The 14405-nt window shown below is 41.4% G+C and overlaps 1 protein-coding gene and 1 long non-coding RNA gene across 4 annotated transcripts; one reads left to right on the top strand and one right to left on the bottom strand.

Moving 5' to 3' along the window:
• The first annotated feature begins 1 nt into the window (after nucleotide 1).
• On the top strand, nucleotides 2-13600 carry cdc42ep5 (CDC42 effector protein (Rho GTPase binding) 5). 3 transcript variants are annotated; one of them, XR_010034901.1, is made up of 2 exons: nucleotides 2-101; nucleotides 620-2666. XR_010034901.1 is itself a non-coding variant. In XM_063198828.1 (2 exons), exons 1-2 carry the CDS (start codon nucleotides 92-94, stop codon nucleotides 12033-12035), a joined length of 984 nt encoding a protein of 327 aa, XP_063054898.1. In that variant the 5' UTR covers nucleotides 4-91; the 3' UTR covers nucleotides 12036-13600. The 3 variants fall into 3 exon arrangements, 2 of the variants coding, with proteins under 2 accessions (XP_063054898.1, XP_063054899.1); XM_063198828.1 differs by lacking the exon at nucleotides 620-2666 and adding an exon at nucleotides 11062-13600 and having other exon boundaries at nucleotides 4-101; XM_063198829.1 differs by lacking the exons at nucleotides 2-101; nucleotides 620-2666 and adding exons at nucleotides 3603-4077; nucleotides 11062-13600.
• LOC134449065 (uncharacterized) lies at nucleotides 5798-8747 on the bottom strand. The gene is made up of 6 exons (XR_010034902.1): nucleotides 8633-8747; nucleotides 8097-8187; nucleotides 7819-7894; nucleotides 7501-7716; nucleotides 7113-7257; nucleotides 5798-6399 (listed from the first exon to the last, which is right to left on the bottom strand). It is a non-coding gene; the product is annotated as an uncharacterized LOC134449065 (long non-coding RNA).
• Nucleotides 13601-14405: the final 805 nt, after the last annotated feature.

Raw genomic sequence — 14405 nt, 5'->3', positions numbered from 1 at the left:
ACGAGGAGCTTCGAGATGCTGTATCTAGGCTGGCTAGCACTGGGCGTTCCTGTGGATGGTTCCAATCACTCTAGTTCTACTGCACAGTTAAATGCAAGCAGGTTGGTCAGTCACAAAACATGCTCTAGGCCTATCCCACAAATTGTAGTCTAGCATATATAAATAATGACTGTGCTTTTTGAAGTACACAAAATAGTTTATAGTAACAAGATATTAAAGTAACAAGATTTATGGTGTAAATAATTTCAATCAAGATGACTTGGTCCTCCATATTGAGAGTTTCTACTACTAATACTCTCAATGGTCCTCCACTATTTTTAGCCTATGTATTGGTCTCATCTCTAGCCTACTCTTGACCCCACACTCTGTGCTTCAATATCCTTTTTGTAAGCAGCTTCGGCTAAAAGCTACTAAATGTAGGCTAATATAATGTAATGTAAGATAGGCCTAATGTGCATCATGAAGAATGCCCACATGTAGCCTAGGCCCCAAGGGGTCAATATTAGGGTGACACTGTAAAAACTGTAAACTGTAAAAATTGTAAAAAGTAAAACTGTGTGTTTTTCTGTCTGGTGTGTGCGTGTGTGTGCGCGTGTGTGTCCATGCGTGTGGGATCCAGATGGTCCAGGTGGACTAGTAGCCTATTTCTGCTAAGGTGTCTAGAAGCCTTTTACGACCTTATGCCTAAGCAGACATAATCTGTGAGGAATGGGCAATGAGGGTTTTGCACATCCCATTTAGCGGATGTCCCACCTTGGCCAAAGCAATTCTCATGATTTCTTCAGCGCAAAGGTATGGCTATTTAAGAAGTCTAGCTTTACTTAGAGCATTCATTCATTACTCTTAACTATCTTTGAGAACTCCCGAGGGTTAATATTTAACAAATGATCTGACCATAAGCATGCTGAGTGGTCGGTCATCACAACAAGATGTTTGTCAGAGGCTGGCTGATAATGAGGCCAAATTCCATGCAGCTTTTACGTGTGACAAAGTCACTTTATAGCAATGGTTTAATGATAAATCAGGCTTTTGTTGATTTTGTTAAGATTTTATGAAGCATTTTTTTTTTAAAATCTCTGAACTGAATCTTTTAAGTAGAGAAACAGTAAATTTGAAGCTGAGATTTCGCTAAACATGGTGAAAGTTTTAGAAAATTAAGATCGACAGATCTACTGCCATCTGCTCTTACTGTAAAAACCAACGTAGTTGAACAGATATCCATGTACATAAGCCATTATGAGATGGGCCACCTGGTATATGGATTTTCAGTAGGGTTGAAATGTTGATTAGCATAGGATAAACTCGAGTTATTCTTCCCTTTTTTTTATCCTTATTGCACTGTTAGATATTAAAGGATTAATTATTATCTAATAGTGCAACAAGGATAAATAAAATATACATTCTCTTTTTGGCTTCCTGCATGCTACTAGTGGACACTGGAACCATTATTACACATTGTGAGCCAGCCATGACAAATGTAAACAAGGACGACATCTGTGGGGAATACAGGCCCCGTGGGTTTCCCTTAGGACGGGAGTCAAAATTTTATCAATCATCAGGAGTAGGCAGGTCAGGAATAATCATCGGGACCAGGCAGGAGTGGCCATGTCAAACAATCAAAAGGAATGGGATCTGGATTGAATTGTGAGCCTTTCTACAGGGGTAGGATTATTTTTCTTTTGCATTTGAATGGAAAAGGTTTGAAAAACCACCCCTTTGTCATAGGCTACTCAAAACTAGTGTTTCATAGAGCCCCTGTTGAGTCACAAATGTTTTTTTTTTTTTTAGTAAGGTCAAATTCAAGTGAATGGAAGCTCTCATGTCATTCTAGAAAGTTGTATAATTAACACACAGTATAATTAATAATAATATACAGGACATTATTATTTTATTTAAAAAATATATATATTATTAGGTTATGGTGTTTTCATAATCTTCAACATCATGTTGGGTGGGGGCCTTCCACTCATGTTTCTGCCATCAAGCCACCATACCAGGGTAGGCCCAGAGCTGCAGATAAGACCTGAATGTATTATTTTCCACTAATATTCGGTGACTTAAAATACCAATTAATATGATGATAATATGATTACATTACATTACATTAAGCAGATGCCTTTGTCCAAATCTTACAAGGAGAAAGTTTACACAAGAACAGGGTAAGACGCAGTGTACAGTTGCAACACTGACAGCATTGTCCAACACAAAGTAAAGAAGAAGATGTAGCAAAGAATAAGATGCATTAAGAAGTGGCAAAAGTAAACAAAGACAGAAAGGCGCAGTGTGCAGTTGCAACACTGACAGCATTGTTAAAAAAATGATATACTATGATAATATATAATGTGATAATAATGCCACTTAATGTGACATTATGCCACCACCCTTTTTTAAATCTATTTTTATCTATATCTGTCACTGATTTGGGATATAAGAGTCAACTGTATAAAGCAAACTGTCACCCCCTGGTGGTCATGGACAACTAAAGTGCATACATTCCATGAAATCCTGAGGAAGCAGTCTGAGGGAAGCTTTTTTGGGGCTATTTAACTAACTTTCTCATTTTCTTTCCCAATGTTATACTGTACATCTCAATATCTTTTTACATAGTTGCATTTTAAAATAGGGAGCATTATTCACATACGCTCTTCACACACGCACGTGCACACACAGACACAGACACGCACGCACGCACGCACACGCACACACACACACACACACACACACACACACACACACACACACACACACACACACACACACACACAAGGCACACACACACACACACAAGGCACACAAGGCAGACACCACACACACACACACACACACCAGCCTGTTTCCTGGCTAAAAACTCAGTGCCACTTCCAGGATGTATAGCTTAACTCAATTGAGGTCCTTGACTTAAGACCGGGGCATATGAGCATATGTGTATTTTAGGGTGCTTGTCTACTCAGGAGGCCTACTATTATTTTGAAGCAATTTTTTTAGGCTTCTTCTATCTCATTCAATTTAGGTATTTTTTTCTGTAATCAACTGACTTGCGGTTTTACAACACAAATACAATAAAACACAAATGAGGAGTCCAATCAATCAATTATTTTACCTCACTCATGCCTGGATCTATGAGGATTCTTTATATCAGTGAAACTGCCAAAAGCGTTATCATCAGGTGAGGTCACTGTATGAGTTTGCTCTGAGTTAGGAAATAAGCAAGAGATGAGGTCATAGCATTGTATCGCTATGGAAGGAAAGGGGTTAGAATAGTCTTTCTCAACGGGGGTGTTACAGCCCCCCAATGGGGCGTTGGGGAGCCAAAGGGGGGCGTTTAGAAGGATACAGCTGAGAAGGGGGCGGTGCTCATTTGCCATTAGGGGGGGATTAGTCCATTTATTTGTTATACTAATGGGACGTAGGCAGGCTTATGATGAGGTCAAGGGGGCGTTGGAAGCTTCTACTGAGTCCCAGGGGGCGTTAGTTTTTTTTTTTTTTTTTTAAAAGGTGAGAACCACAGGGATATAACGTGTTGTGTGTTCTCACTAAACCAAAGTTTGTTGTCAGACTGCACTATGCACGGTAATGTAGGGTTAGTTAGTTCTACCCTTGCAATTAAAAGTAGATAGAGCACATTCTTTCTGTGGCAGTCAGAGACGGGTCAGAGCTCAGTTATGAGACTTGCTGGGGTATCCTGTAGCAGCAGGCTAATATCTCGTAGGCAATGAAGTACAGTATTGTCAAAGTCCAAGTAGTTTTAAATTCAAGTCTTGAACACTACTTGACGCCACTTACATTGAAAAGTATATTTTCGGACATCCTTTTGTGGTATTCTTGCATTCATCGACATCTGTCCGTGTTCACTCACACGACTCATAGCCGACTCCTACGTAATCCCTTTTTTTCGCTCCCTAGTAAAGGCGCGTCACTTCCTTGCCCATCCCAGTGGGAAAAAAAGAAATATTGAGAAAGAAGCCAACGACAACTTGGAAAGGGCGAGGAAAGACCGAAAATACTGAGTGAGGAGGCCAGATGAAAAGAAGGATAGAGAGGAGGGCGGAAGTGAATTACAAACATACACACAGAAAAGTAAGTCTTTTTGAATTCGGATTTAAAACAAAGACCATCTCAAAGTTAGCCAAAAGTGGTGAACTTCTGCCATACCTCCCTTTCCCAGTGTCGTCTTTCGATGGGACAGGCTGTAAATACGGCAGTGGTGTAGGATAAATGTGGAATGGTGTCGAAGAGGGAATTTATTAATAATAATGGATTTGTGGGAAGTAAAATATAAATATGTTTATGAATGTATTTGCGCATAGATTTTTTTTAATCGCAATGTAAAACAGCCACACGAAAAGAACATTATACACTTCCAACGGGATTCATGGAATAGTTTTCATTCCACTCCAGTTGTTTCTCTGAGATTCCGCGATTATGTTTCCAGCTGTTGCTGTAGATTCCCTTCAAGGTTCACTAAAATGGCGAGTTCAGGGAATCGACTTGTCACTTTGTTTCACTATAATTGTCTCTTGGTTAGGCTTCGATGTAGCTGTATACGTTGGGTTTTGATCAGAGTACAAAACGTGTTTTCTCCTCTCGCACTTGATAAGATTTGACAGACCACTGCGGTCTAAGAGGCCCCCTTTCCCCCTGCTTTAAATTGAAACCATACTCCTACTGATTGACTAGGTTATCACTGATTTAATCACAGCATTAATGCATCGTTTTATTCTATAACAACTAACTAAAGAGCGCTTTCAAACTGCTCCTTTGAAATGTTAGACGCTCATGTGGTCACCCCTGGGGAAAGGACTCAGAAGTATGTGCTTGCGTTGCATGCGTATCCCACTGGGCAAAAAGACGTCCAAACAACGTCTTTTCCAGGTCATTGTTGGACGTCCCAGCAGGGTACCAGAATGTAACGCCAGATGACGTCTTTTTTTTGCGTTATTATGACGTCAGGTATGAACGTCATCAGGACCTCCAGATAAGGGCAAATTCTAGTCCATATTAGGTCATTAGGGATGTCTTATCAACGTCTTTTTCGAAATTGGAATGAACCTCTCCCCCTCCTTACCTCAGTAGTGCGGCCATTAAATTTATTCCATCCAAAACTCCATTTGCTAAAACGAGATAACCTAACATAGCCTCATAACAAAAGCCTAACAACCTAACAAACAGGTCAATTCTTACCCACAGACTCGTTGAATTAAGATGGCAGATTTTCAAAGCAAAAAAGTTAAACTACACAGCTCAACACCCAGCAATGGTGGTATTTTGAGAAAATTAAGGGTAAAGGGTTCTTGAAAAGCAAGGCAGTTGAGATTCGAACAAATCCCATCTTAAGACAAATGGTACACACAGTCTCACCTATGCCAGACTTTGTGCACAATCTTTAAAAAGTCCTTTGATGCTCCATGTATGCAACACAATGCAAAATAGCATTTCTTGTTAACTGTATCGACTGCTTCAGAACTGAAGTAACCTCATCACTGCCTCCCATTCAGATCACTCAAATGTTCTAATCTGTTGCTAAAATAAATAAAATGTCTTATAGCAAATGGGACATCACTCTTTGTGGACGTCTTTTTGACTTTAAATTAACTCTGTGAGTTGTCATTCAAACATTTAAGTGACAGCATTAAAAACCTTGAAACTTCTAGTTTTCAAAATATACAGACAATTATCACATGGAAAGTGACAGGGGGGGGGGGGTTACTTTTATTTAGCAAACACTTTTGTTTACAAGGTTCAATCTTCAAAAGTCTTGACTACATACCTCTGCAACGTTTTTTTTTTTTTTGTAGAGTTGTGTTTACATTCAATTAAAGAGGGGGAGATAACAAATGTGATCTTTTTCAAGAATAATTAACACCACTGCGAATTTCATGAAGTATTGATGATTATGACTCGTACACTATCATCTCTTAACAACATTACCGGTGTATTACAAAACCCAAAAGTCTTGAAATTCGAAGTAGTGTTAAATACTCTTGAAAACTTTCTTATGAAATACTGTAGGATCCAACATATTGGAAGAAAAGACATTGTACCTTGGGTTAAGAGACAGTTCATCTGAATGAAAACTCTGCATTACATCAATGGGTCTTACATCTGCCACATCATATCATTTCACAATCGTCCAGTTTTACAACATATATTTTTTTAAAATATGATGGTAACACTTTATTTTAACATTACATAGGATATAACAAGTTGCAGACCCAGTAAAGCTTGAACAGCTTGTCAATTGTGCAAGTCAGGCAGTCTGCAACGGGAATGGTCACACGGTCATTCCTGGCGGTTATGACAGACTCTTCAGGTTCCCAATGCAGACCACTAGTGGTTGGGTTGTGGATTCCATCTCAGTGTCAGTAGTGCAGTGAAGAGGGATGTGAAGTTGGTTCCAGACTGAGAAGAAGTAGAAGAGGAGGAAGAAGAAGAAGGGGGAGAGAGAGAGAGAGACACATCATCAATAATACTTAATAGCAAGTTTTACTTAACTGATTGAAAGGTATGAAGCATACCAGTCAAACTAAGTATACAGGCATGAAAACGGGTCAGGGCTGAAAAAGGTGAGAAAGGTGCGGCGTGGCGCGGTGGCGCGGTGGCACGGAGCGGCGCGTGTGTTGCAGCGGTGCGCGCGAATGTGTGGTGTACAGTGGCGTTTTTGGGGGATAGTGTTGAGTCATACTAGGGGGGTCTGGGGGCATGGTCTCCCATGGGAGAAAATTTAGCTAAAACCGTCTTTAAATGATGAATTTTGAGCATACTGTAGCGACCCAGGGACAGTGAACATAAGAACTGTCAACCATCTTCGTTACTTCATGACTGTCATGCTGACGCAAGAAATTTAAGCGGTTAAATAAGTTGTTAAAAGGTCACTAATCATTGTGTGAAATTTCTGTAATGCTTTCCTATGAAAATGTATAATCAAAAATCTGCAAAAACTGTGAGGTGTGTATTCACTTTCGTGATATACTGTATATGAAATTCATTTTGCAATGCGGTATACGTATGAACTTATACAGTATAATATCAGGAAGGAGCCAAGACTGACTTGCACCAACACAGACCCACACGCAAACACACCCAAACGCAAACACACACACACACATTCCTACCAAAGATGTCAGCGATGCAGAGTCCTAGCTGGCCAATAGTGTGTGAGGTGTTAAGTTCCGCCTCTCCGTGCAGCAGCAGCAGGTTGGAGGGCGGGACCTTTAGCTTGACTGACAGGTCTTCCACTGCATGCTTCAGAAGCTCTGTCTGCAACACACATACACATAAATATTACTGACACACACATCAGCTGTATAGGGTTATCTACTTTCCATGGCTTCCCCCAACTATAAAACAGAATTATAATACTTCCTGTAAAAAGTCTTTGACTAGGCAAAGCGCTATACAAAACAGATGTACTGCTGTGTGTGTGTGTGTGTGTGTGTGTGTGTGTACCTGTGCTAGTTGTATTTGGTGTATGTCTGGTCTGTGGCGTATCTTTAAGTTTACCAGTCGTGCCGGTGTGTTCTGCTGATGCTGCTGCAAGCGTTTTCATTGGCTGGTTTTCCTGCGAGGGCGTGGACTGCATACGATGGCGATGTCGGCATCGTCAGACTCCTCTCCTTCATCCTCCTCCTTTAATTGGCTAGCTGCCGCAGCAATCCCGGCCCCTCTGGTGATGGACGCAGCAGGGAGCCAAGCGCATCCAGCCTCATGTTAATCTCCCTGTCACACGCACACACACAATGTAAGGAAAGTTGACAAGTCACTGTAGAGAAAGTGTCAGTGCGTGGCATGCACACAAGTGTGTGTGTGTTGTGTACTCACGTTAGTTTGCGGTTGGGCCGCCGCCGTGCCTTGAGTGGTGTGGAGGGGGAGGGGGGCGGGACGCCTCAGCAAAGTCCTAACACCAAAACATACACACACAAGGATGCATTAACACACATCAACATGATGGATATGGTAAGCATACAGCAATAAATTGGAAAAATATTGTAGGGGCTACTATGTTGACTCATGGTCTGTGTGTGTGTGTGTGTGTGTGTGTGTGTGTGTGTGTGTGTGTGTGTGTGTGTGTGTGTGTGTGTGTGTGTGTGTACACTCACATTGTGCTTTGCATGGGTTTGGTCACCTGGTCCGAGTCATCTGAGAGTTCGGTACACTGCTTCCCTCACCATCGCTGTCGCTGTCAGAAATCTGTCAAACACACAATATACAGTCTCAAGTTTGCCGTCCGTGTTAGCTGTAACTCATCCAAATACTGCTACTTTATACAGCAGGCACATATTTACTGACCAAGTTGCTCTCTATGACAAAAGTGCTATGGGCTACTGTGACAGGTAAACAAGAAACAACAGGTTAACAACACTTGGCGCTAATTAGTTCTCTACAACTACAAACCGCTGCTGTTCCCTTCCATTTGGGATCCATATCACCAAACTATAGTTCTCTTGAACTTAACGGCATTGTTATAAGAATATGGCTATGACAGCCTTAAATAGCAGGTTAAAATATGGTCATTGACATTTTGGTGACAAGGTCATAACTCTGTATCGCAATGAGGTCCTAACAGAGGCTCTGCATGAAAGTGTTTTTAAAGATTAAAAGAAGTTTTTAAAAGTAACTATCCTTTGAAAAATACCTGCACAAAATCAACCAGAAAAGACATCTCAGATTTTACACTGCAGCGGCTTCGGAGTCAGAAGATGTGTGAGAACTGTGTAGCACTTTTCATCTGAAAATGAGAGCAGAAAATTGTACAGCAGTACTTAAATTTCACATTTACCAAAGTCTCTGTTATTATAACACTATCACAGTAACATATTTATCACAATTGCATACAATACAACAATAAAAAAAAAATCTAAGAAAACAAATGAAAGGAGGCAGAGGGCAATTAGACACATGATCACATAGACAATATGACACACACACACACACACACACACACACACACACACACACACACACACACTTACCATCAGTCCGATCATCCAACTGTTCAATCAGAGTAGGAGCTTGGACAGATGTGGCCACAAGACCTGGGCCCTGACGAAGAGAGAAGAGAGAGAGAGAGGGGGAGAGCACGTTAGTTCCCAGTGCATTGAAGGTACTTTTAAAATCCCGTAGCCATAACTGGTGTTGATACCTTGGTAGTCGCCACACTTCACACGCAGCTGTTCTACTCTGCCACATAAAACTCAAACTTTGAATCTTCTTTTCAAACGTCATGGTATCGTCACCAATTACCATTGCCTACAAAATCTCGTGCGTGGCAGTTTTATCCCTCGAACAGCGTACATCTGGCACGTCGCACCCTCCATCTGAAACAACTGCCGGTATTTTCCCAACACACCGTCATACGAGGTCTACCGAGACAAAACACGACAGCGTTGACCAGTTGCCCAGATCTACCATATCCAACTACATACTGAAACAGTGAAAACCACGACACTTACATGGAACTACGGTTCAAAGCTTGTCTATTGACTGGCCACAACAACAACCAAGCCGACATAATGTGATTCGGAAATTCGTTTCTATCACCTTTCATCGAGCCAACACAAAACAGTGGGATACTGCTTGCTTTTACTGGTGCTATTCTTTATCATGTACGAGGGTGGCGGATGGTCTGATTTACATGATTTGACGCAGAACTGCTTACGTTTGAAGCGCTGAAGTTTAAAATTGCCTCTATGCTAGCTAGCCCTTGCCTTGCCCCCTCCGATACCTGTTACTAGCAGCATCCACTTTTGCCCCACTACCAGTAGCGTTACTAGCTCTACGTCAATCCATCCGTGGTGTTTCAGTATCCTTGCACAAATCCTGTCAGACTTTCTTTCTTTTATGTTCAGAAAATAGCTTTCAAACTTCACATCAGTAAAGTGCCGCCTGATTTATTCCACACCAGCTAATTATCAGTTACCATATTAGCAACCAATGTTAGCAAACCATCCAATATCACATTTCAAACCTTTAATTTTCCCAACACAACACGTTTTAACCATTAAGTTAGTCCACATGTGAATTAAAAGAAAATAAATATAATTTATAGTGCAAGCGTTAAAGATCAATAGCTAACTGAGTATCAATAACTAGCTAAATCTGTAGGCTAGCTTAATGTTCACAGAATCACTGAGGCTGTTCCAATGTTCGTACAGCAAAACTTGTGAAGCAGGGTTTGATTTTAACCATACATTAACGGTAACACACGTAATTGTTACGAAATTATACCAATAAAGTGAATTACTTACGCCAGCCTCTCTCGGTGTCTGAAGTCAAGTCGCCGCATCTTGCATTTCCAACGGTAGAAAAGGCGGGCGGAAGTCTGCTTTCAAATGTCCACAGTCACGCCTCACGCGATTGGACAGCCAAACGGCCGTTAGTTTCTCACTTGTTGTAACACGACCCAGAAATGAATCTCTTAACTTCAGGTTTCACACATTCTGTGAAATCTTACACAAAAATGACACATAATCTGTCAATGCTGTCACATTTTTGACACATCTGTTTAGGCAGTCCCCATTGGGTAAATGATTAACTATATTCAGACGTCTAATGGACCTCATAGTTTGACGTCAAAATAGTATACCTATTTTGCACGTCATTTTTGGGTACAGAACTGGTCTTAGACGGACGGACGCGATATGGACAAGATATGAACGTCTATGTGACGTTCTATGTTTAGTGGGATGTTTCACTTGCAAGTCTGAGCATGGCAGCATGAGCGGCAAGCAGCACAATTTGTCTCCCTCAGACTTGCGCAACACCTTGATCGTGGTTATTATGGGTGTAGTTTATGAACTATCTACCTGGATTTTCTTTGTTAGAGAAATTTCCATTTGTCCATTTCACATTTGTTAAGCCAGGAAAGGTCCCGTTGACTCACAGTGACTCTTCTTCCAGGGAGTCCTGGCCAAGAGGCAGTAACAACTATTAATGAACTATTAAGAACTAAGTAAATGAAATGTCAATACAGGTTTGCCTTCGCCATATGCCCAGTATTTGATTTCATTTCATTTCAATGTTGTTAACCAATGTCCCATCATGTCATTCACCTCTTCGTTACAGTTGCCATGCCTCTCCACAAGTCTCAACGGGGGCGCCTGGACCCCACCATGATATCCGCCCCACTTGGGGACTTCCGCCACACCATGCACATTGGCCGGGGTGGTGATGCCTTTGGAGATACTTCCTTCCTGGCCACTCAGGGCAGCGCCTCAGCAGACTCTTCCACCCCTCTACAGCCAGGGGCAGCCAGTGACTCTGATGCACTGCTGAACCATAGCACAACAGACGGCAATTGCAACAGCCAAGATTCCGACAAGTTAAACCAGTTACAGCACTCCGAGTCCGTGTCCTCGTTCGACCTGGACCTGGACCTGGGGCCCTCCATCTTGGGCGACGTTCTCGGCGTGATGGACGGTCTGAATCTGGACACTGATTGGACTACAGGCAAGGATGGGGGAGATGAGGGGGAGGAGGTCTTCAGCCCCACCCGAGGAGCCCTGGAGATGGAGACCGGCGTCGACGTGGAGTCAACCGTGAGCTCGATGAACGAGATGAACGAGAAGAGGCGTATGGAGGGAGCAGAGGGAGGAGAGAACGGAGAACAAGGGATGGAGCAGCTAAACGACGGGAACGGGTGGAAAGCCAAGGGCCTGAAGCCCAAGGTGAGGTTCAGCGAGAAACGGGAGGAGATCATTGGCCAGCTGGTGGAGGCCGACAGTCCGGGAGTGGAGGGCGGCGAGGAGATGGAGTATCCCGTCAGCCCCACGGCCCAGGTGGAGCATGGCGGAATGGGCACCACGGCGTCACAGGACAAGGTGCCAGGTGAGGCCGAGCCTGCCAATCACAGAGCTGACTCACCACCGAGCTCAATGTCGTCTGTCAGCTCCGAATACGAGGGAGTCGCTCCATTGGACAGACGGAGGGAGAGCGAGCCGCACTCAGAGACAGACTCAGAGGAAGAAGAAGAAGAAGGGGTAGACGGACAGCGTGGCTACACGTTTGAGGATGAGTTTGATGATGAAATAGGTGTGTAGATATTGATATCACAGGACCCACTCGTAGGAGATGGAGTCAGGTCTCTGGCTGGGTGGCCAATCATGTACAGTGTATACATCGTCTGGTCAACAAACAAAGGGAGATTTAACCAAAGCTCAGTTTCTGACACAGCTGAAATAACACTTTTTAGAACTGTCTGCACAGTGAGTTTACATAATAGCCTCTTCCTGATCATTGCATCGGATGAACAGCCTAACAAGCCAGTGTAGTAGGGTATGACACGAACAAAACATTGGATTCAATAGCGATTCCTGGTTCCTTTTGGTTGTTTTTGGATTAGTCATGTAGAAATTGTAACAGTCAGGGCTCTAAATTGACTTTTTTCCATCACCAGCCAAAATAGCTTGTAAATGTTAATCTTACTAGCCAAACACACACTCACTAATGGGTCAAAGTGGCTATTGAATTGTTTTTTTCTACCAGCCAAACTAAAGTGTCACTGGTTGGCTGGTGTTAATTTGGTTGCTTTTTGGATTTGTCATGTAGAAATTGTGACAGTGTAATTTCTCAGACAGCAGTTTTGGGGCACTTTAGTTTCTTTCAGTGAACTGGAAGTTTCATGATCATTGCTCAGTGGAAAATGCATGTGTAACAATTTAAACCATTCCAACAAATAAAAAATGCCTTAATAGTATTATAGTCATAGCATTTAAACCAAAGGTTAGTCTTACATACTTAAGAAAAGGAAAAGCATATTAAAATGTATAGTTTTATTGTATGCTATATTGGTGCCTTCTTGAAAAGTTTTTTTTTGTCTGTATACTCCCATACTCTATTTTTGTACTGAAAGTTGCCTTGGTATATTGTACAAAGTGTCTGATATAATACAGAGTGTACCATTTTAGAGTTTAGACGCGGAGGTTGAAACTTTCACATAATAGCAGGAATTCTTCTCTTGTGAATGCTGGAATGCTCTTAGGACAAACCTGTAGGGCAGTGTAGGATAAACCTGTGTACATTCCTTGTGATTTTACTTTTGTCTTTAAAAAAAAAAAACTTTCTGGGTGAAATATGCTTTTAACCGTACTGAATACTTATTTCAGGCCAACCTCATTTTAAAGAGCAGTTTTATCCAAGTATAATACATATCATTTTGGAAACTGTGAAAGGTTCACACAATTGAACAGTCTGGTGTGTATTGGCTCTGAAAGTTATCATTATGCTCAACCATGAATCATCACTTTTATGTGAATGTTGCGCGTGTGAAGCTGTAAAGAAGCTTTGCATTTTTACGAACTCCCCTCCAAAATATGTACATGTACATTAAAGATAAGCATTTTTAAGACAGTTAAACTGTTTTGTCTGGACTATAAGTGTGAAGTCAGATCAGGGCTTTGACAACATTGTAATATAAAATGTTATTTAATTGTCTCTTTTTCAGATTTGTTCTATTGGCCAAGTGGTGAAAGCTGTAATTTCTTTAAAGCTGTATCAACAGCAAGGCTCTGTGGTGTTCAAAGCTAGTGTTCATAACATACCTTAACTTGTGATCTACACCTGCTGGTTACATAAATAATAAAATATCTCTTGCTTCATAGCTACATTCACTGTTATTCATCACTTTTCAAGTTGGTCCAGGTTTAAGTAGTTACTGCTATCCATCAAACAAGTAGAGTTGCGGTTCACCTTTATTATGGGAAAATTGTAAAACAGCTGAGACACATCAAGATTTGTTTCAAGTAATGCATGTGTTTATCTTCCAGTTCATTGGGAAGACAAATTCACAGTCGGCAGTTCCTACAATGGTTTTTGACACCTGTGGCATAAAATGGTGGTGTAAAAAGACAAAGGTAGCCATTCGTAGAACAGTCATGATGGATAGCTGGTTATATTTTGGAGGCAAGTTGAAAAAAAAAAAAGAGTAGATTATGTGAAAAACTGAAACTGTGCATACAACTAGACATAAACATGCATTTTATTGATGCATCAGACATGTTTAATTTTATTGGATTTTTCAAACTCTTACTATTATTGAGTGCAAACAGTTTCTCATAATGTTCTTCATATCAACTTTCTTTGCAAACTAGATCAGTCCAAATGCCAACTACTGTTTGAGTCCAGTTCTATATATTTTTTAAAAATCCTTTGAATACTTCAGACATGGACAGTGTTGTGTAAAGGCTTTACAGATCTACTCCTTGAATAGTGTAAGGATTTAACTGGTCTTAAACTCAAGTCATCTTTAATCTTGTTGGATTTACTCTGAGTGATTCAGTGGAACGTCAGACTACACCCCAGATTTACTGTCTTCAGAGGTGGTTGGTCAATTGTGAAAGCACTAAGTCAAGGGGCACCTAGTCTGCTAGCTACACACACACTCCTATGTATTGGGACAAACAATTTGAATG

Source organism: Engraulis encrasicolus, chromosome 5 (genome assembly GCF_034702125.1).
Source record: "Engraulis encrasicolus isolate BLACKSEA-1 chromosome 5, IST_EnEncr_1.0, whole genome shotgun sequence".
In the NCBI taxonomy this organism is placed as follows: Eukaryota; Metazoa; Chordata; class Actinopteri; order Clupeiformes; family Engraulidae; genus Engraulis; species Engraulis encrasicolus.
Note: the sequence above shows the minus strand (reverse complement) of the source record. Positions and strands in the feature narration are given on the sequence as shown.